The 21,427-nt window shown below is 45.1% G+C and overlaps 1 protein-coding gene across 4 annotated transcripts in view; it reads left to right on the top strand.

Moving 5' to 3' along the window:
- The window catches only part of LOC121571948 (trafficking protein particle complex subunit 9), a 322,870-nt gene extending 302,150 nt beyond the window's left edge, over nucleotides 1–20,720 (top strand). For all 4 annotated transcript variants that reach the window (XM_041883749.2, XM_041883745.2, XM_041883747.2 and 1 more), the window contains 2 exons: nucleotides 19,274–19,497; nucleotides 19,628–20,720. In XM_041883749.2, the coding sequence (XP_041739683.1) occupies nucleotides 19,274–19,497; nucleotides 19,628–19,813 (410 nt within the window). In that variant the 3' untranslated portion in view covers nucleotides 19,814–20,720. The remainder of the gene's footprint in view (nucleotides 1–19,273; nucleotides 19,498–19,627) is intronic.
- Nucleotides 20,721–21,427: the final 707 nt, after the last annotated feature.

Genomic DNA, 21,427 nt, shown 5'->3' with positions numbered 1-21,427 from the left:
TTTACAAACTGTACCATCCTCCCTCTATATCTCCTTCCCTGCCTGGAAAGAAAGACGTGTCCCTTCCTGGAATAATGGCTCTTTTGTTTACAAAGTAAAGTGAAGGAGCTGAGGAGATAGTGGAGCATGCTGTCTTGTCTCCTGTATGTATGATCCAAGGGGAAATGCAGAGCAATGTTTTAATAAGAGGACCTAGATTCACACGCTTGGCATATCACAGCATATATAACCCTGAGATACCCCTATCACAGCATATATAACCATGAGATATATATATATTACATTTTAAATTTTAGTCATTTAGCAGACGCTCTTATCCAGAGCGACTTACAGTTAAGTGAGTGCATACAATTTCATACTGGCCCCCCGTGTGAATCGAACCCACAACCCTGGTGTTGCAAATGCCATGCTCTACCAACTGATCTACATCCCTGCCGGCCATTCCCTCCCCTACCCTGGACGACACTGGCTAATTGTGCGCCGCCCCATGGGTCTCCCGGTCGCGGGCGGCTACGACAGAGTCTGGATTCGAACCAGGATCTCTAGTGGCACAGCTAGTACTGCGATGCATATATATTGTGATGTCACGAGAGGCTGTGTCCTGGAGGGACGTTACATCCCCCTGAGATGGCTGCAAACCCAGACAGCTATGGCTCCATCTGCTGGTATGGTCGGGAACTCCACCCCTCTATGGCCAATCTTCCCACGCAGCTGAAACAAATGAGGAGCTGATGAGCTGAAGGTTTGGGGAAGTGAAGGAACACAGTCTCCAGGCTGGGCTCGCTGGAGGACAAGAGTGCTGCACGTCCACTTCCATGAGGAATTTAAGGATTTGGAGATACTTACCTTTGGGAAATACTCACCTTTGGATATATGCACCTGTGGAAATACATGAGGGACATTTGGAAGGACTTTTGGCTGGGTTGGCCACTAGCTGCAACGTGGACTACAGTAAGGCTGGGGAAAAGTTATTTGAGCGAGTGAGAATTATGATTTTGGATGTGGAAGAGACATCCCTGAACTGTTAACCCTTAAAGAGCCACAAGAGAACAGAATTTTGTTATATTTTCGTTAATTTCCCAAGACCTTTAATAAAATCCTTGTTTTGGTTGAACCTGGTCTCCTTGCACTACTTGAGCAATCCCGCTGAAAGCTGTGTAGCCTCTCGTGACATCACAGATGGTGGAGAATACGGGCACGCTCAAGCGTTAATAGTGCATGTCAGAGGAGGATACCGAAGGTTTGATCACCCAGTTTTCCAAGTTGGCCGTAGGCTCCCCGCCCGACTGAAATGGAGGACATATTGAAAGCCCTTGTTGCTGGCCAGCAAGCCCAGATGCAAGCAAACGTGGCTCTCTTGGAGGAGCAAAAGAAAGCCAACCTTCTGAAGGCAGAGGAATTGCAGTTGCAGAGACAGAGGGTTGTCCAAAATACCCGCCCAATAAAGGCAAGTGACTTTATATCTAAGATGGGGGCTACCGATGACATTGAGGCATACCTGCATGCATTTGAGGCCACGGCCACTAGGGAAGCCTGGCCCAAGCAACAGTGGGTTGGTCTGTTAGCCCCCTTTCTAACCGGGGAATCGCTGAATGCTGTCCGGGACCTGGGCCCTGACCAGGTTACTGACTATGATGCCCTGAAGTCTGAGATCCTCAGCAGATATGGACTCACAAAGTTTGGTATGGCCCAGCGCTTTCACAGCTGGACCTTCCAGCCAGACCAACCTCCTCGGGCGCAGATGCATGAACTTGTCAGAATCGCAAAGAAATGGCTGGATCCGCAGAGGAATACAGCTGCGGCGGTGGTGGAGGCCGTTGTGGTGGATCGTTACCTACGCGCCCTGCCTTATGAGGCAAAACGGTTCATCAGTCAACAGGCCTTGACCACGGCTGATCTGACCGTGGAAGCTGTGGAAAAGTACCAGGCCACAGCGGAGATGCTGAATGCTTCCCGAAAAGACCCCAGGAGTGCGGCCCCACCACAAATGGGAAGAACCCGTCCAAAGGACCCCAAGGTCTCGAACCCAGCCACGTCAGGACTTATCCCGGCTCCAGGGGGGAGCCAGAAACCAGGCGGGTCCAAGAAGAGTACACCAGGAGGGGGAAACTCGACAGTGTTACCGGTGTGGGGAGATGGGACATATCTCCTGGCAGTGTGGGAAACCAGCCGATGAACCTATGCCCACTGCGGAGTCCTCCAGCTCAGCACCCACACACCGTGTTGCCTCGCTCTTGGGAGTCGTAGATGGCGGCCCAGATCGACCCCCCACCTGCCCGGTAACTGTGAATCACCATGATGTGGAGGCCTTACTGGATTCTGGTAGCCGGGCCACCCTGGTGCGTAAGGATTTGGTGGGCCCAACGTGTCTGACCCCGGGGAAAGTCCTCCCAGTTTCCTGTGTCCATGGGGACACCAGAGAATACCCCATTACTGAACTTACAATGACCAGCACACGGGGAACCATACACACGACGGCGGGGTGGTTGATTCCCTCCCCGTCCCTGTCCTAATTGGACGAGACTGCCCAGCCTTTTACCCACTCTGGAGAGAGTCTCAGGAGAGGATAACCCGAGTACCTCGGAAACGGAGAGGCAAGACTCATCCTGGGAAGGCTCCGGTGCAATCCTCCGAATTACTCACTCCCGCCCGGGCTCTGATAGGGATGGCAGGTGCCCAGACCGACACAGAGACGGGAGCTACAGAATCTGGACAAAGAACTGTCTGGTCTGAAGGGGACCGCTGAGAGGTATCGTTTGTTAAAGCAACAGTTAGACATGAAGACAGAAGAGTTAGATATCCTCCAGGCTAAACTCCAACAGAGCTCCTTCCCTAAGCAACAGGAGGAGCTGGAGAGGCTGCGCAGGACCATCGAGGAGTGTGAGGAGACCCTGCGCAGTAGTAAGGAGGTCCAGAAGAAGGCAGAGGAGAAGTACAAGGTGTTGGAGAACAAGATGAAGAATGCGGAGGCAGAGAGAGAGAAGGAACTGAAAGCTGCTCAACAGAAGCTAAACTCTGCTAAAACCAAGGCTGATGCGTTCAGTAAGAAACTTAAGGGAGAGACAACAGGAGGCTGAGTCCCTGGTCCTAGAGTTGGAGGAGTTGAAGAGAGAGCAGTCTGGCAAGCACCACGGCAATGCGGACGCCCTCTCCCGGCGTGATGCCTTCTTCGCTGCCTTTACCCCGACGAGGACGTCGGTCCCGAGGAGGGGGATGTGTGATGTCACGAGAGGCTGTGTCCTGGAGGGACGTTACATCCCCCTGAGATGGCTGCAAACCCAGACAGCTATGGCTCCATCTGCTGGTATGGTCGGGAACTCCACCCCTCTATGGCCAATCTTCCCACGCAGCTGAAACAAATGAGGAGCTGATGAGCTGAAGGTTTGGGGAAGTGAAGGAACACAGTCTCCAGGCTGGGCTCGCTGGAGGACAAGAGTGCTGCACGTCCACTTCCATGAGGAATTTAAGGATTTGGAGATACTTACCTTTGGGAAATACTCACCTTTGGATATATGCACCTGTGGAAATACATGAGGGACATTTGGAAGGACTTTTTGCTGGGTTGGCCACTAGCTGCAACGTGGACTACAGTAAGGCTGGGGAAAAGTTATTTGAGCGAGTGAGAATTATGATTTTGGATGTGGAAGAGACATCCCTGAACTGTTAACCCTTAAAGAGCCACAAGAGAACAGAATTTTGTTATATTTTCGTTAATTTCCCAAGACCTTTAATAAAATCCTTGTTTTGGTTGAACCTGGTCTCCTTGCACTACTTGAGCAATCCCGCTGAAAGCTGTGTAGCCTCTCGTGACGTCACAAATATATATATATATATATATATATATATATATATATATATATAACCCCTAGATACATATAATCTCAGCAAAAAAAGAAACGTCCTCTCACTGTCAACTGCGTTTATTTTCAGCAAACTTAACGTGTAAATATTTGTATGAACATAACAAGATTCAACAACTGAGACATAAACTGAACAAGTTCCACAGACGTGACTAACAGAAATTGAATAATGTGTCCCTGAACAAAGGGGGGGTCAAAATCAAAAATAACTGTCAATATCTAGTGTGGCCACCAGCTGCATTAAGTACTGCAGTGCATCTCCTCTTCATGGACTGCACCAGATTTCCCAGTTCTTGCTGTGAGATGTTACCCCACTCTTCCACCAAGACACCTGCAAGTTCCCAGACATTTCTGGGGGGAATGGCCCTAGCCCTCACCCTCCGATCCAACAGGTCCCAGACGTGCTCAATAGGATTGAGATCCGGGCTCTTCGCTGGCCATGGCAGAACACTGACATTCCTGTCTTGCAGGAAATCACGCACAGAACGAGCAGTATGGCTGGTGGCATTGTCATGCTGGAGGGTCATGTCAGGATGAGCCTGCAGGAAGGGTACCACATGAGGGAGGAGGATGTCTTCCCTGTAACGCACAGCGTTGAGATTGCCTGCAATGACAACAAGCTCAGTCCGATGATGCTGTGACACACCGCCCCAGACCATGACGGACCCGCCACCTCCAAATCGATCCCGCTCCAGAGTTCCAACTCTGTGTTTGTCAGTGAAGCTAGCAAGTAGTAGCTAGCAGGCACATTGAGCAGCCAGGCCACAATCAGCTTATCAAGTCACTGGTCGAGTGGCGACTTGTGTGCTTCGGTGCCGTTTTGTTTGTACAACTTTCTCACTATCTATTACCAGAGTGTGTGTCTGTCTGTCTGGCAGTGTTTCATAGGGAATCATGTTACAAAACAGTTTGCGGAGGGACACAAGATGCTTGCAAATGGGTTTTGGTATATTGACAAGTTGCAGTTGGGATACAAGTGTGCTCTGATCGTATTGGTTCTCATTTTTCCCCAAAAGTGGCAGACTGGAGTGATTGACACGATCAAACACAACAGCAAGTGGCCACTCCATAAAGGACTTAGGGCCAAGGGTTATTTCAACATTACATTGGCCATGTGTTGTCTTAGGTTAACAAGTCTGAGGCGCTGTGTAATGGGCAGGTCTGTCTCACTGTCTGGAGGTTCTGGCTGCTATGGTTGGATAGAGCGTGCACAGCTAATAGAGTGCAATCAGCACAGCTGCTTCTCTCGTGTTGGTGGGCCCTGGGCAAGTGGGCATGATCGTAATCCATACCCAACACTCCAGTAAGTCGTGACAAACTCACAAAACTCAGTTTCGGACGAGACTGACTTTATGACCCAAATTATCCTATTTACACTTAGTGGTCAATTTTGACACTACAATGAATGTTTCTGACTCATATCAATGCCACATAGCCCGTTTAAAACCAGAGAAGTTGGTTCTAAGGGGCAGTTGACCTTTAAAGGGAACTGCTGTTTGCTCTTACTAATTGGAACCTTTGAGTCTCCAGTGAATTGAACTGAACTGCAGAAAGATGAGACGAGAGCTTCTCACATGGAGAAAGAAAGAGGGAGAGCATGCCTTTTATAAAATGCTGTCCTTTTAACAATGTTTGATCACTCAAATGATTAGTTCCCACAAAGGACATCAATGTCAGTGATACAATAACTGATTTTCTGCTTTCATTGAAAGTTTAAATTCACCCACAGTGGGGAATACAATGTGGGACTATCTCCTACACAGTTGGGACACATTTGCAACACATTTGAAACAGCAGCCAAAAGCTCTATTACCGCTTAACCAGCTGACAAATTCTGAGGTGGGATGTCCACCTGATACCATACACACACATAAAAACACACACACACTCAGTTTTTTTCCATTAATCAGCAGCGGCTGTGTTTCTGCGTAACCATGGCAGCCTGATACCACATTGCTGAACTACAGGAAAAAATAAAGCATCAATTGTCCTTAAAATGTTCCCTTCCTCAGACCAAATAACAGAAGCCAGGATTACATTGTGTGCCGATGCTCACCAGCGCACTGTGGCCCCAGGGTGTGCAGGTCAGCAGGGTTTCGTTCTACCCATATCTTTACATAACTGATGACACTCATTTAGCAGCTATTGCCTGGCTACATGCGGCTGCAGCCTAACTAGGAGTGGTTAGTGTGGGAGTGGTAAGACCATAACAGCTAGGGCAGGTAAGGATCCTCCCACAGTTTGGCAGACACGCATCCAGAGGAGGGGGTGGAAGGAAGGAGACCGAAAGGAACATCCACTTTACGAAGACTGGTAATAAGAACGCTGGTGCAGAAGTTGATTGCATCGAATTGTGATGTCTTGGAGCACTTCGCTGTGTTTGTGTGACACCCTCAGAAATACATTGAAGGGTTTCCTTAATCAAGTGCCTTAATGAGTTTTTCAAATGAAGACTCTTTGACTGAGACTGGGAAAATAGTTGGCATGCATCTAATCCCTGACTCTGACTTGTGTAGTCTAGCGTAGTCTGTCTGGTTCCTGTCTCCTGCAGGCTAACAACTCCAATTGAAGTTCAGGCCTCATTGAACACACGGCTAAAGCGAAATGAAGATCTCTCGGGGAGCCGAAGGTAGAGTTGGTTTTGCCTTCATTGTCTTTAATGTTAAGCTCTTGTTGCTATGCCTTAAGGTGCAGTATGTCTGCGTATTAAGGAGTTCATATCATAGGTGAAAGTGTCTCATTTGCATAATCTGGGTGAAAGCAAATTGGGGGGGTTGTCCTCATGTAGCTTAATGAGGCTGGTTCAGCAGTGATGAGTCAAAACAATCAATGTTTTTTTCCCCCTTGATCCCTCATCCTATCTTCTCTCCTCTTTTTCCTCTTCAAACACCCTCCCTCCCTCCTCCATTGTCCTCCTAGTCCTAGTATTGGTAACGGTGCAGGAGTCAGTCAATGTAACGGGATAGTGGCGGGCCATTATGTGTGCTTGTGTGTACGCACCAGTGTATTAGGTTAGTGGCAGGCCTGTGTATAGGTGTGTATGTGCATGCGTGCTTGTCTGTGTATTGGGATAGTGGCAGCAGGCCATTGTCCATGCTACTGTTTATTTTTCCAGTCTTGGAGAGAGATTATGTCATACTGTAGGAAAAATAGGTGGATCCTTTTACAACACAATGCATCTCCAGCTCAATTAACTACTATACGCTCCCAGTTGGCAAATATTTGATAATGATAGTAGATAAAGGCTTTATATCTGTTGTTCACAAGAACCGTTCTGCTGTATGGTGCCCCGGAGGATAATGCCTTTTTCATGTACGGTGAATGAATACATTGAATACAATTCTCTCTGTGTTTGTTGTTGAGTGCACTTGAAGCAGTGCTGTTATTGTTGGTCTTTAGAGACTCCTGCTACTCCTCTTACTGTATTGTAGAGTAGACTGTGTGCTTACTTCACTGGAACACACCGTCTCCTCATAGACTCATATTATAAATGTTTATTGCTGCCATACGGTTATTGAGGTAGATGGAAAACTGACTAAGTCCTGGAAATGTTTGTAGGATTTCTGTAATATCATCTTTCCAAAGTAACCCAGAACCAACATGAACACACACACACACAGTTGTGAGGTCAGTGGATTACAACCGTGCGTGTGTGTGTGTGTGTGTGTGTTCATCTCGGTTCTGGGTTACTTTGGAAAAACATGTTCTCCATCAACTAATGTCTGTCTATGAACATTATGTTTGACTAAAATGAAGTGTAATGAGTTCTCTTGTCTAAGGCATGTTGTAGCATTCTAATATCAATCAACAATAATGAGCAGCACTATATCCTTTATGGATAAGGTATAACAGTCAGCCTCCATGGGGAAGGTAGTCTTCCATTAACACTAATATTACATCTGCTTCAGGCTGAAGACCGAGGAGCAAAAATATTAATCCAGATTTTAAGGAGATGTGATCTGTGCAAAGATTTAATTAGTGAAATGACTAGAATCACAATGTTCTCCTGAAGAGTTTGACGTTCAGCGATGTTGGAGAATCGGCCAAACAAATCACTGTATTATTTTGTTCTTGAATGCCCTGAATGGTTTTCAGAGTGGTATGTAGGCTAATGTTACCATGAAACATGTTGGAGAAGAGCAATGGATGCTATCATTTTGGGCCATGTTGAAGCAGAAGAATGGCTAGGTAAAACACACTGGCTTACCTGGCAAATTTTCATAATCAGTCTCATTACTTTCTTAAGTGGTCAATACTTTTAAAATGGGCTGAAAATAGATTCTACTCTCCAAGGAAAGATGTTTGAAAAATGTATGCACTCACTAACTGTAAGTCGATCTGGATAAGAGCGTCTGCTAAATGACTAAAATGTTTTTTTTTTTTTTTTATGTAATGTTTCCTCTGTAAAGTGAGGTACAAAAATTGAATAAAAAGCAACTATTTTAATCCTCAATTATCTGGATCAGGGGCAGGTAACCCTGTTCCTGGAGTGCTGCAGGTACTGCAGGATTCTGTCCCAACTAGGCACCACACCTGGCCAACTGAGCTTATTGATCAGTTCAGTGATTGACTAAATTCAACACACTTGGTCTTCCAGGTTGGTTAAATCAAAAACATGAAGTGTCTGCGGCACTCCAGGACCAGTGTTACTTTCCCCTGCTCTGGATATTAGAGAGAGCTGGATTATCACATTAGAGTTAGTCAAGCAGCTTCAGTATTCCTCCCAACAACCTGGCCGTTGTAATCTGTTGTTATTTCTTTATCCTCCACAATACTGTGACTGCTGTAGTCTGCTGGGGAAATAGAAGACAATTCGAATTATTCCCTATCTATATGATCTATCTATGTGATTAGCTGGGCTTTGCAGTGAATGGCTCATTGCTTTGTGCTGAAGTGGATCCTCAGCACCTAGCTCTCCTGCTCTGCGCAGCTCTGACATGAGTCACTGGCTTCATACTAACATAGCCCAAACACTGGGTCCTCAGAGTTGGACTGTTGTCTCCTGTCTCTATCAGGGATGTAGCGGGGGTAAAACAGCTCTAAGGTGGCGTGTTAATGCTAATGAGTCAGATGTCACATTTGGAAAATGCTGAAAGCTGTTTGTTTACTGTATATATGGCCTTTAGAGAATAGGAATATGATGGTTCTTGAAAGAAAATATATTGACTCGGTATGTAGTGACAGGCCTGAAGGACGAGAGGAGGTAGGCTACCAGGAGCTGTCCATGGTGCTGAACCAGGCAAGGTTTACTGCAGTTTAGGCTCTGTTGTGGGTAAATGCTGCCCTTAGGCACAGATCTAGAATCAGCTTAACTTTCACCACAACGTAACCTTAACCATTGGGGTGAAAACACAGAACTGACCTCATAGTTAGGAGTGTGTGGGTGTGCTGCACTTCCTTCGCTACTGCATGAGAAGGAGGAGGCGGATGTGGGAGTACCATAGATTATTGTCTAACAAATCAATTTTTACCAACCATTGATTGCAGTAAATGTTGCCTGCTTTCCCCCTGGCCATATGCAGTGATGCTATAACACATATTCCCTCAGGGGCTGTGATGGCCGATCTGGACTGAATAACAAATGACAAGACGCTGCCAATTCAGTTCAGGAAGCCCCAAATAGAATGGCTAATTATACATGGAAATTGCCTAAATTGGTCCTGACTGCAGTTGGAAAAGGAGAGTGAGAGAGAGGGATCAAATGTCAGACACAAGATGCAGCTCAAATTAGATATTCATCTTTTGGATGGAGCCAGTGGTATCCAATGGCATCTGGCCGCTCTCTCTCTACCTCCTCGTTACGTGCAGTATTATGGGGTGTTGGTGCTATGGCAACCACAGAGATCTACATCTAGAGACAGAGAGTCTACAGGAGAAGAAGAGAAACTTCTCTGTTATAATTGTTGTGTGTGGAGACAAAAAAAAGCTATTAAAAACACACTCTCCAAAGGTATTGGGACAGTAACACATTTCATGTTGCTTTGGCTCTGTACTCCAGCACTTTGTATTTGAAATGAAACAATGACTATGAGGGTAAAGTGCAGACTGTCAGCTTTTAATTTGAGGGAATTACAGCATTTTAGGTGACCAAAAGTATTGGGACAAATTCGCTTATGTTTATTAAAGTAGTAAAAGTTAAGTATTTGGTCCCGTATTCATAGTACGCAATGACTACATCAGGCTTGTGACTATACATTTGTTGGATGCATTTGCTGTTTGTTTTGGTTGTGTTTCAGATTATTTCTGGGTCAGTCACAGTGGTCAGGTATTCTGCCACTGTGTACTCTCTGTTTAGGGCCAAATAGCATTCTAGTTTGCTCAGTTTTTTTGTTAATTCTTTCCAATGTGTCAAGTAATTCTCTTTTTGATTTCTAATGATTTGGTTGGGTCTAATTGTGTTGTTGCCCTGGGACTCTGTGGCGTCTGCTTGTGTTTGTGAACAGAGACCCAGGACCAGCTTACTTAAGGGACTCATCTCCAAGTTCATCTCTCTGTGGGTGATGGCTTTATTATGGAAGGTTTGGGAATCGCTTCCTTTTAAGTGGTTATAGAATTTAACGGCTCTTTTCTGGATTTTGATCATTAGCAGGTATCGGCCTAATTCTGCTCTGCATGCATTATTTGGTGGTTTTCGTTGTACACTGAGAATCTTTTTGCAGAATTCTGCATGCAGAGTCTCAATTTGGTGTTTGTCCCATTTTGTGAATTATTGGTTGGTGAGCAGACCCCAGATGATGGGTTCTATAACTGATTCAAGTATTTTTAGCCAGATCCTAATTGGTATGTCGAATGTTATGTTCCTTTTGATGGCATAGAAGGCCCTTCTTGCCTTGTCTCTCAGATCGTTCACAGCTTTGTGGAAGTTACCTGTGGCGCTGATGTTTAGGCCGAGGTATATATAGTTTTTTGTGTGCTCTAGAGCAACGGTGTCTAGATGGAATTTGTATTTGTGGTCCTGGCAACTGGACCTTTTTTGGAACACCATTATTTTTGTCTTACTGAGATTTAATGTCAGGGCCCAGGTCTGACAGAATCTGTTCAGAAGATCTAGGTGCTGCTATAGGCCCTCCTTGGTTGGGGACAGAAACACCAGATCATCAGCAAACAGTAGACATTTGACTTCACATTCTAGTAGGGTGAGGCCGGGTGCTGCAGACTGTTCTAGTGCCCTCGCCAATTCGTTGATATATATGTTGAAGAGGGTGGGTCTTAAACTGCATCCCTGTCTCACCCCACGGCCCTGTGGAAAGAAATGTGTGTGTTATTTGCCCATTTTTACCGCACACTTGTTGGTTGTGTACATGGATTTTATAATGTCGTATGTTTTTCCCCCAACCCCACTTTTCATCTATTTGTATAGCAGACCCTCATGCCAAATTGAGTCAAAAGCTTTTTTGAAATCAACAAAGCATGAGAAGACTTTGCCTTTGTTTTGTTTTGTTTGTCAATTAGGGTGTGCAGGGTGAATACGTGGTCTGTCGTACGTACATTTGGTAAAAAGCCAATTTGACATTTGCTCAGTACATTGTTTTCACTGAGGAAATGAACTAGTCTGCTGTTAATTATAATGCAGAGGATTTTCCCAAGGTTGCTGTTGACGCATATCACACGGTAGTTATTGGGGTCAAATTTGTCTCCACTTTTGTGGATTGGGATGATCAGTCCTTGGTTCCAAATATTGGGGAAGATGCCAGAGCTAAGGATGATGTTAAAGAGTTTAAGGATAGCCAATTGGAATTTGTGGTCTGTATATTTTATCATTTCATTGAGGATACAATCAACACCACAGGCCTTTTTGGGTTGGAGGGTTTGTATTTTGTCCTCTAGTTCATTCAATGTAATTGGAGAATCCACTGGGTTCTGGTAGTCTTTAATAGTTGATTCTAAGATTTGCATTTGATCATGTATTTTTTTTTGCTGTTTGTTCTTTGTTATAGGGCCAAAAAGATTGGAGAAGTGGTTTACCCATACATCTCCATTTTGGATAGATAGCTCTTCGTGTTGTTTGTTTAGTGTTTTCCAATTTTCCCAGAAGTGGTTAGAGTCTATGGATTCTTCAATTACATTGAGCTGATTTCTGACATGCTGTTCCTTCTTTTTCTGTCTCTCTCCCTCTCCCTCTCTCTCTCTCAAACAGCTGGTCACAGAGCCACTGCTCTCTCTGTCTCTCTCTCTCTCTCTCTCTCTCTCTCTCTCTCTCTCTCGCGCTCTCTCGCTCTCTCGCTCTCTCTCTCTCTCTTTGTCTCTCTCTCTCTCTCTCTCTCCGTCTCTCTTTCGCTCTCTCTCTCTCAGAGCTGGTCACATAGCCACTGCTCTCTGTCTCGACCAAAAGCCCTGACAGCAGCCAGCTCTGCTCTCAGAGCACCGTACAGTACAGTACCCACCTCTCACACAGAGGACCAATGACATCACTCATCCCCAAACAAAAACAGTCCTACACTCCCAAGCTCTGTAGCTAGGAGGCTTGCCATTAAGTTTGATCATTGGTATTCGACCAATTCTGATTTATTTGTGAAATGAATCAAATGTGTCGATACTGTACAGTAACCGTGACAATGACAGAGTTATTGAAAGGTAGGCACAGATGGCCCAACATTACTCAGAGCCTTTAAGTTTGTTGTAATGTTAGGAGTTTAATCTGCCAATTTATAACTGATTTATTCAACTGTTTTGGTTTTAGTATGTATCGTCCATGATGCATATGTTGCTACATAGCTAGCCAAAACAGACAGAGAGTAGAGAGACTACCTCCCAGCTCTTTCACATGCTTTAGATATTACAGGCAGTAGTCCACAAACTGAGTGAAAGTATGGTCTGTTGTGTACCTCAACGTGTGTGATCAAGACAAAAACACTCTTCTCTCCTCTCTTCTCCACTCTTGCTGTAACAGATTGAATCTTTAAAAGCTGATTGTTCGTGGTGGTGAAAGACAACAGAAGTAGTGCTGCTGGTTGTTATGGCGATTAGTTATAAAAGGCCAGATGGCTTCGGGGGGAGGGACTCCACACCGCAACCTTTTACGAGCACACACACATGCACACACCCCACCCAACCTTTTACAGCCAGCACACTCAGGCTCCATCATTTCATTCGACAAGGACCCTGGCCTAAAGTGGTCACTGGGTACTATTACCATCCCCCCTAGTTAGGCCTAACTACCACACCTGGTCCCACATAGTATTTGTTTTCTTTCAACTACGTTAGGGGCACTTGATTTAGCCTGCAAGGCATCATTAATAGAACCATAATACCTGTATAACTGCGTAGCTACCTTAACATGACCAAAAGTATATACTGTATTTTCTCCTGAACTAGCAGCACCAGATGATAGTATTTAGAAGTAGTTAAGACACTGACATAATGTCACGTTGCAATAAGTGATAACCCCCACGGGAGAAGCTATTCACTGAGCCTGTCATGCCACGGAGCAGCAGTGTCTCTGTCTTCCTGCTGAGTTGTCTAGTTTCCTTCCTATGAAATATGACTGACTGAATCATGCCACTGTGTTCAATCAACCTGGAGATACAGTACATTCGGAAAGTATTCAGACCCCTTCCCTTATTCCACATGTTGTTACGTTACAGCCTTATTATAAAATGGATTAAATTAAATCAATTCCTCATTAATCTACACACAATAGCCCATAATGACACATATTTGTAAATTTATAAAAAATAAAAAACAGAAATACCTTTATTTATATAAGTATTCAGACCCTTTGCTATGAGACTCGAAATTAAGCTCAGGTGCATCCTGTTTCCATTGATCATCCATCAACTTGATTGGAGTCCACCTGTGGTAAATTCAATTGATTGGACATGATTTGGAAAGGCACACACCTGTCTATATAAGGTCCCACAGTTGACAGTGCATGTCAGTGCAGAAATCAAGCCATGAGGTCGATGGAATTGTCCGTAGAGCTCAGAGACAGGATTGTGTCGAGGCACAGATCTGGGGAAGGGTACAAAAACATTTCTGCAGCATTGAATGTCCCCAAGAACAGTGGCCTCCATCATTCTTAAATGAAAGAAGTTTGGAACCACCGTTCCTCAGTAAAAGGCACATGACAGCCCGCTTGGAGTTTGCCAAAAGTCACCTAAAGGACTCTCAGACCATGAGAAACAAGATTCTCTGGTCTGATGAAACCAAGATTGAAATCATTGGCCTGAATGCAAAGCATCACGTCTGGAAGAAACCTGGCACGCACGTGTGCGCACACAGCCTGCATAATCCGGGAGAATTGGCATCTCTCTAAAACATAGTTGTCATTCCAAGAGAGGAGACCTTATCTGCTATGTTCTCTGCTGCAGCTCTATGGTAGAGAAGAGATACTGTGAGGTTTGTTTTATCTCACAGACTCACTAGTTTTGATCTGTGATATCTGCACTCATATCGTAATGTAGTGTATTCGGCACTCTCCTTCTCTCTCTTTCACTGTCTCTTCCCCTCTCTCTCGCTCTCTCTCTCTCTCTCTCTCTCTCTCTCTCTCTCTCTCTCTCTCTCTCTCTCTCTCTCTCTCTGCCCTGCCCTGCCCTGTCTGGGCCAAGCCTGGTTGCTGTGGTGATGCCGCAGCGCAGCTCTTTGCCTCAGCAGTAGAGTGTGGCGGCCACACCAAAAAAGAAAGCTACAGACCACTTGTTGCAACTGCAAAGGGAGCAGCTGTTGTAGCTATTGGCTTGTTTAATTTCACCATTCCTTTCCCCACATTCTCTCTCTCTCTCTCTCTCTCTCTCTCTCTCTCTCTCTCTCTCTCTCTCTCTCTCTCTCTCTCTCTCTCTCTCTCTCTCTCTCTCTCTCTCTCTCTCGCTCCCTCTCTCTCTCTCTCTCTCTCTCTCTCTCTCTCTCTCTCTCTCTCTCTCTCTCTCTCTCTCTCTCTCTCTCTCTCTCTCTCTGCCCCTGAGCAAGGCAGTTAACCCACTGTTCCCCGGGCGCAGTTGAATGCATTCAGTTGTACAACTGGTATCCCCCTTTCACTTTCCTTTCTCTCTAATACACCAGGATGAGGAAAGGGAACCATTTGTTCTCTAGCTTCTCTCTCTACTGTTTAGCTGGCTTCTGGTTGTGTAACAGAAAACAGGGTATTTTAACATAACCTATTCATTCTGCATCACTTCGTCCTCTCAGCACTGCTGCTGATTGGTTGATGGGACGGAATGAGGTGAGGTGTGTTTACTCAAACCCCCCAAAGACTGAAATCACACACATGGTTCAATCACCTGGTTTATATCACACCTGTTTAGCACTGAGAACCGTGCAGGGCAGGGAACAGTGGTGGTAGTGTTTAACAGTCACACCCACACTATGCAGCGTATGCTATTAAGGAGTAGTCTCTGGGGAAGATGCAACAAAATGCTGAGGGCCTCGTGGAGTCAACCAATCATAGGCCTGGGTTTCTTCGCTTTCCATTTGTTTGTTGGTTAAGAGGAACACAAATCAGAGTCCATTACTTATTTAGAGCCCATGATCTGTTTATCATGGCGGTGAAAGAGGACAGGGGAGGAAACCATGCTCAGGAAACACACACACACACACCGGTGCTCAGCAAACCCTGGGTGTCTGGATTATGATGCTGTCTAAATGCAGAAAGATATGTGGTGAAATGTGTTTTTCGAAACATTTTTTTATTGCCACTCATAATGGTGCAGCATGGCTATGCACTTTATTGAAAGGCATACAAGATCTGAGAGGTCGAATTGACATCTAACGTGATAGCCATTAGTTTGATCTGTGTTATTTACATAATTATAAAGTATTCACTTTATTTCTTTACTGCAGGTTCCTCCTCTGTAACCCTGTGCTCTCTTCCCACTGCAGGCTGTACTTAACTCTGAGTAGAGCCACTGTATTATGTTAATCACTCCCTGCCTTCCTCCCTCAGTCACACAGGCTTTGTATGGACTATCAAGGAGGAGAGGAGTGAACAGGAGTTTGTGTGGTAAATGTTCAGGCGGTGATTGAGGCGTGTGTGTACGTGCGTGTGGGCGTGTGTGTTTGTGTGTGCTTGCGGGCATTTGTATGCGCTTGCAGGTGTGTGTGTGTAGAACAGGGGCCCGCGGCGCAAGTGTTTGTTTTTTGGGCCCCAAAAGTGTAGTTGTTCTTTTTATGATTTTAGTTTTTGGTCAAAAAAGACTGTAAAATCACCAGGAATTCAGCAAAATTAGTTTAATTTAGGAAATCTGTTCCCAAGTATTCCCACAAATAAAGTAAAAGAGACGTGATCGTATCTCAGTGTAATCAAGGTATGAAATTATTGTTATTTTCAAATACAATGTATTTTGGGGCTTAGTTGTGGTCAATTTGCAGTGTACTAATTATTATAATTATGTTCCGGCCCCCGAACATCCACTCCGACAGAAATCGGCCTGCGGTTGAATGTAGTTGCTTACCCCTGATGTAGACTCTTCAGCACCTCAGCTCATCTCACACTTAAGTTCCTCTTTTGTTCACAAGCGAATGTGTTGAAATTCATCATCCCTGTTTAGAACTGGTATACCTATAATTTGCACATCTCCTAGCAACAAGCCTTTGAACAACTAAATATAACCAATTGGAAAGGTGTCACGTTAGAATCTGCTCTACTGCCTATGAATGCTGTGTACTGTAGGAGTGTATTGCAAAGTCCCACAGGTCCGTCGAAGCTATCATGAACAATATGTTAGTGACTCTAATCAAACACTCACAGATCCATGTTTAACGTAATTGCACCGAATAATTACCTGGCTTTTATGTGAGTAAAAAGACAAGAAAATAATCTGGGATATACACTGTAGAATCCAGTTACAACTGAGAGTGGATTTCTACCAGAAAAACACTCAGCAACTCAAGGGTAATGGTAGTGTTGACACTGATCACATTGGTACTGTTTGACTTGGCTGCCGTCTGTCTCAGTCGCCTCTCCCCCTCTTCTTACACTGTCAAACAAATTCCATCACAACACATTTTGAAGACAACTTTTTCCTGACAGAGGGACATAAAACAATCTCCTCTAGAGAACCTCTGTATACATTTTCTGGTTTGAACTAAATCGCTTAGTTGTAGTGAGTTGAGACTGCACGGTAGAGTAACAATGAGCTGAATGTGACGTGTCAGGTTCAAACAGCTTTAGATGTATAGATGTGTAGCTGAATGTCACCCTGGTAGAGTTGCAGACTCCCTGGGGTGGGACGCCCAACCTGGCTGTGTCTCACTAGGGGGGCTCAGAGTGGCACGGCTCAGCTCTCTGGCTGCCCCCTCCAGTCTTCAGGCTCCCTGTCTATGTACGTCTGCCTGTGAGGCTCCGCAAACCTGTGATACAACACACAGCACAGCGGAGAACGCACCCCAACACACACCCACACCCAGCTCTTTCATGTCACATAGCCTCAACGGCTCTGACTGGCACTGCTTACTACAGCCACAAGGGCATTGCACTAGTGTGTGTGTGTGTTTCTCTCCTTACCTCTTCCTCAGTTTCTCTCACTCCCTCCTTTCCCCTCTCTCTCCCTCTCCCTCGCGGAGGAGCAGATGGACCATAGAGCTCATTATAAAAACAAACATGGTGGTTCCACTCCACCTGAACCAAACAGTGCCATATCTGGATTGGCTACACATTAGAGAAATTGAATTGACCCCTAATTTAACTCAGTTTGAAATGTCAGAGAGAGGCGATGCAGAGGAAGAGAGAGAGAACAAAAAGGAGAGGGGAGAAATACAGAGAAGTGCCTCTATGTGAGAGTGTGGGGGTAGGATCAGGGGAAGGAAGGGGCTAGGGTGATGGTTTTCCAACCATCTCATTAGTCCCTTCTTGACAGAAATTAGTCATGCGTGAGATTGATAGGATGCAGTCTGAATTCATTTAATCCCCACAGCTCCCTCGCTCTCCGTTAATTTAAATAAAAGAGTCTTCAATGTGCTTGAAGATAGGTCTGCACATGTGAAGGCTGTGTATGGTGTTTTCATGAATGCAAATGAATTGGAAATAAAATTGAGAAGAGTGCTTGAGGATGGGTAATTCTGATATAAGTATTCAGACCTTATTCCTATGAGACTCGAAATTGAGCTCAGGTGCATCCTGTTTCCATTGATCATCCTTGAGATGTTTCTACAACTTGATTGACATGATTTGGAAAGGCACACACCTATCTATATAAGGTCCCACAGTTGACAGTGCATGTCAGAAAAAAAAACAAGCCATGAAGTCTAAAGAATTGTCCGTAGAGCTCCGAGACAGGATTGTGTGGAGGCACAGATCTGGGGAAGGGTACCAAAAAATGTCTGCAGCATTGAAGGTCCCCAAGAACACAGTGGCCTCGATCATTCTTAAATGGAAGAAGTTTAGAACCACCAAGACTTCCTAGAGCTGGCCGCCCGGCCAAACTGAGCAATCATGTGAGAAGGGCCTTGGTCAGGGAGGTGACCAAGAACCCGATGGTCACTCTGACAGAGCTCCAGAGTTCCTCTGTGGAGATGGGAGAACCTTCCAGAAGGACAACCATCTCTGCAGCACTCCACCAATCAGGCCTTTATGGTAGAGTGGCCAGATGGAAGCCACTCCTCAGTAAAAGGCACAGGACAGCCCGCTTGGAGTTTGCCAAAAGGCACCTAAAGGACTCTCAGACCATGAGAAACAAGATTCTCTGGTCTGATGAAACCAAGATTGAAATCATTGGCCTGAATGCCAAGTGTCATGTCTGGAAGAAAACTGGCACCATCCCTACGGTGAAGCATGGTGGTGGCAGCATCATGCTGTGGGGATGTTTTTCAGCGGCAGGGACTTGAACCCGATCGAACATCTCTGTAGAGACCTGAAAATAGCTGTGCAGCGACTCTCCCATCCAACCTGACAGAGCTTGAGAGGATCTGCAGAGAAGAATGGGAGAAACTCCCCAAATAAAGGTGAGCCAAGCTTGTAGCGTCATACCCAAGAAGACGCGAGGCTGTAATCCCTGCCAAAGGTGCTTCAACAAAGTACTGAGTAAAGGGTCTGAATACTTATGTAAATGTCATATTTCCGGTTTTTTATTTTTAATATATTTGCAAACATTTCTAAAAACCTGTTTTTGCTTTGTCATTATGGGGTATTGTGTGTAGATTGATGAGGGGAAAAAACAAATGTAATCAATTTTAGAATAAGGCTGTAACGTAACAAAGTGTTGAAAGAGTCAAAGGGCACAGTATGTTCACTGCACTGTTCAATGCACTGCATGTTCAATGGTACAGGTTATCTCAAGACAACCATACTGAAAATGTGTTTAATTACAGAAATAGTAGTAAAACCTCAAATCCAACCAAGCACTAATATTTCATAGAGGAACAAATGTATTAATTTGTAGCAGGTGACGGTGCACACAGCAATCTATGCTTCCATGTGGTAATTGAAACAACGTTAACTTATAACTCATCCCTAACTCTCTCTCTCTGTTCCTCCTATCTAGACGTGGTGGTGAACGGGAAACCGTGTGACTGTGACATCATCGCCGACTGTAAGGTGGGCGACGCTGTGCCATTGGAGGTGAAACTGACCAATCATAGTAAGAACGCGGTTGGACCGTTTGCCCTGACCGTGGTTCCCTTCCAGGACTACCAGAACGGAGTTCAGAACTATGACCTGCAGGACGCAGTCACCTTCATAGGATCTAACACCTTCTACATAGACACGGTTTGTTTGTGTGTCCAGAACTACGTGTGTGTGCAGAACTGTGTGTGTGAATGGTGGCAAAACTATTGTCAGATAGGTTAGCTATCCATAGGCACACTAAATAATGTATCTTTGTGTGTTGTCTTCCCAGGTGAACCCCACAGAGAACTCTGTGTGTGTGGGAGCCCTCCTGTTCCTCTTCACTGGAGACTTCTACCTCAACATCAAATTCCAGGACGACAGTGCTGGCCAGGGCAAAGCGCTGCCCCCATCCTGGTTCGGCCTGCCCAGCTTACACATCAAAGCCCTGGAGGCGCCCATAGAGGCTGGGGCATAGAGCCTTGCACTCTATACATGAATTTCTTGCATCATTCTCCTCGGCTCCTTCTCTAAACTTCATACTCAGCATTCTCACATCTCTCTGACGTTTGAGGAGGTGGTGAGGCATGGAGGAAAAGATAGGTTGACCCACTTGCTGCACATCACTGAAGGCATGGATGGATGGATGGATGGATGGATGGATGGAGGAGAGGACAGTGGACGATGACACATTGGACTAAATATTCTAGTGGTTAGCTGATGTCACTCAATCATTTGTAAACAGCTGCTGTAACTCTGTTTGAGGTATTTGTGTATACTCTGTTAAAGCATGAAGGAGACAGTAGGTCTTACTGGATTTGGAAATCACCTTTTGAATCATTTTAGGAATTTCAGCACCATGGAATCAATCATTAAATGTATCAGCCATGGTTTTGTGTTGTGAAAAGATCATAAGGTCACCTCTTTCCTGCTTTTCACTCGGCTCACCAGGGATATAGGGCATTGTACCATCCTGATGCGCTCCAAATGGGAAAAGGGTGTCAAGTCCTGGCAAGTTCTCTGTGTTATTATGTGTCCAATCCTTCTCTCACAACAATCTGTCTGAGCAGCACAGTAGAGATACTCTCATGTAACCATGGTTATGAAGCAGCATCCTCCTGGGTATATGATTCTAGTTCTGTCTGTATGTAAATATATAATATATTCTGAGAGGCACAGTGTATTACTCCACCACATGAATCCACAATCACCTCTATTGATTTGTGGTTTCTGCTACTGCAATTAGCTTGATTCGCTGTTTTGTCTCTCTCTCTGCGTGACTGTAAACTGACTGATCTTTACTACTGAGCTTGTATGTTTGGGCCTCTGTATCTCCCTGTCGATAAAATCCTACAATAAATGTTGAGTTGAGCCAACTTCTGAAAGGGCGTTGTTTGCATGTATTTGATATATAGGTGCAAAGAGTTGGATTCTTCTGTCCTTTTTTGGACGTTTGCTCATCCCTCTGTCTGGCAAATTGACACAAGTCTTGTAAATTTACCTGATAACTTAATGTAGGAGATATCAATTTCCATGCTGCGCTGTAGCCTATCCCCTTCGTTCACACAGCCACTGACAGAAGCCCATAAAGAGATGCATGACGCATCAACACTCCAGAATTACCACTGGTAATAAAGTGCCAGTGGCCATGCATAATATACACTCAGTTGACAAAACATTAAGAACACCTTCCTAATATTGAGTTGCACCCCTTTTTTTCCCTCAGAACAGCCTCCGTTTGTCGGGGCATGGACTCTACAAGGTGTCGAAAGCATTCCACAGGGATGCTGGCCCATGTTGACTCCAATGCTTTCCACAGTTGTGTCAAGTTGTCTGGATGTCCTTTGGGTGTTGGACCATTCTTGATACACACGGGAAAGTGTTGAGTGTGAAAAATCCAGCAGGGTTGCAGTTCTTGACATAAACCAGTGCGCCTGGCACTTACTACCATACCCAGTTCAAAGGCACTTAAATATTTTGTCTTGCCCATTCACCCTCTGAATGGCACACATACACAACCCATGTCTTAATCGTCTCAAGGCTTAAAAGTAATTATTTAACCTGTCTCCTCCCCTTCATCTACACTGATTGA

Source organism: Coregonus clupeaformis, chromosome 8 (assembly GCF_020615455.1).
Source record: "Coregonus clupeaformis isolate EN_2021a chromosome 8, ASM2061545v1, whole genome shotgun sequence".
NCBI lineage: Eukaryota > Metazoa > Chordata > Actinopteri > Salmoniformes > Salmonidae > Coregonus > Coregonus clupeaformis.
Note: the sequence above shows the minus strand (reverse complement) of the source record. Positions and strands in the feature narration are given on the sequence as shown.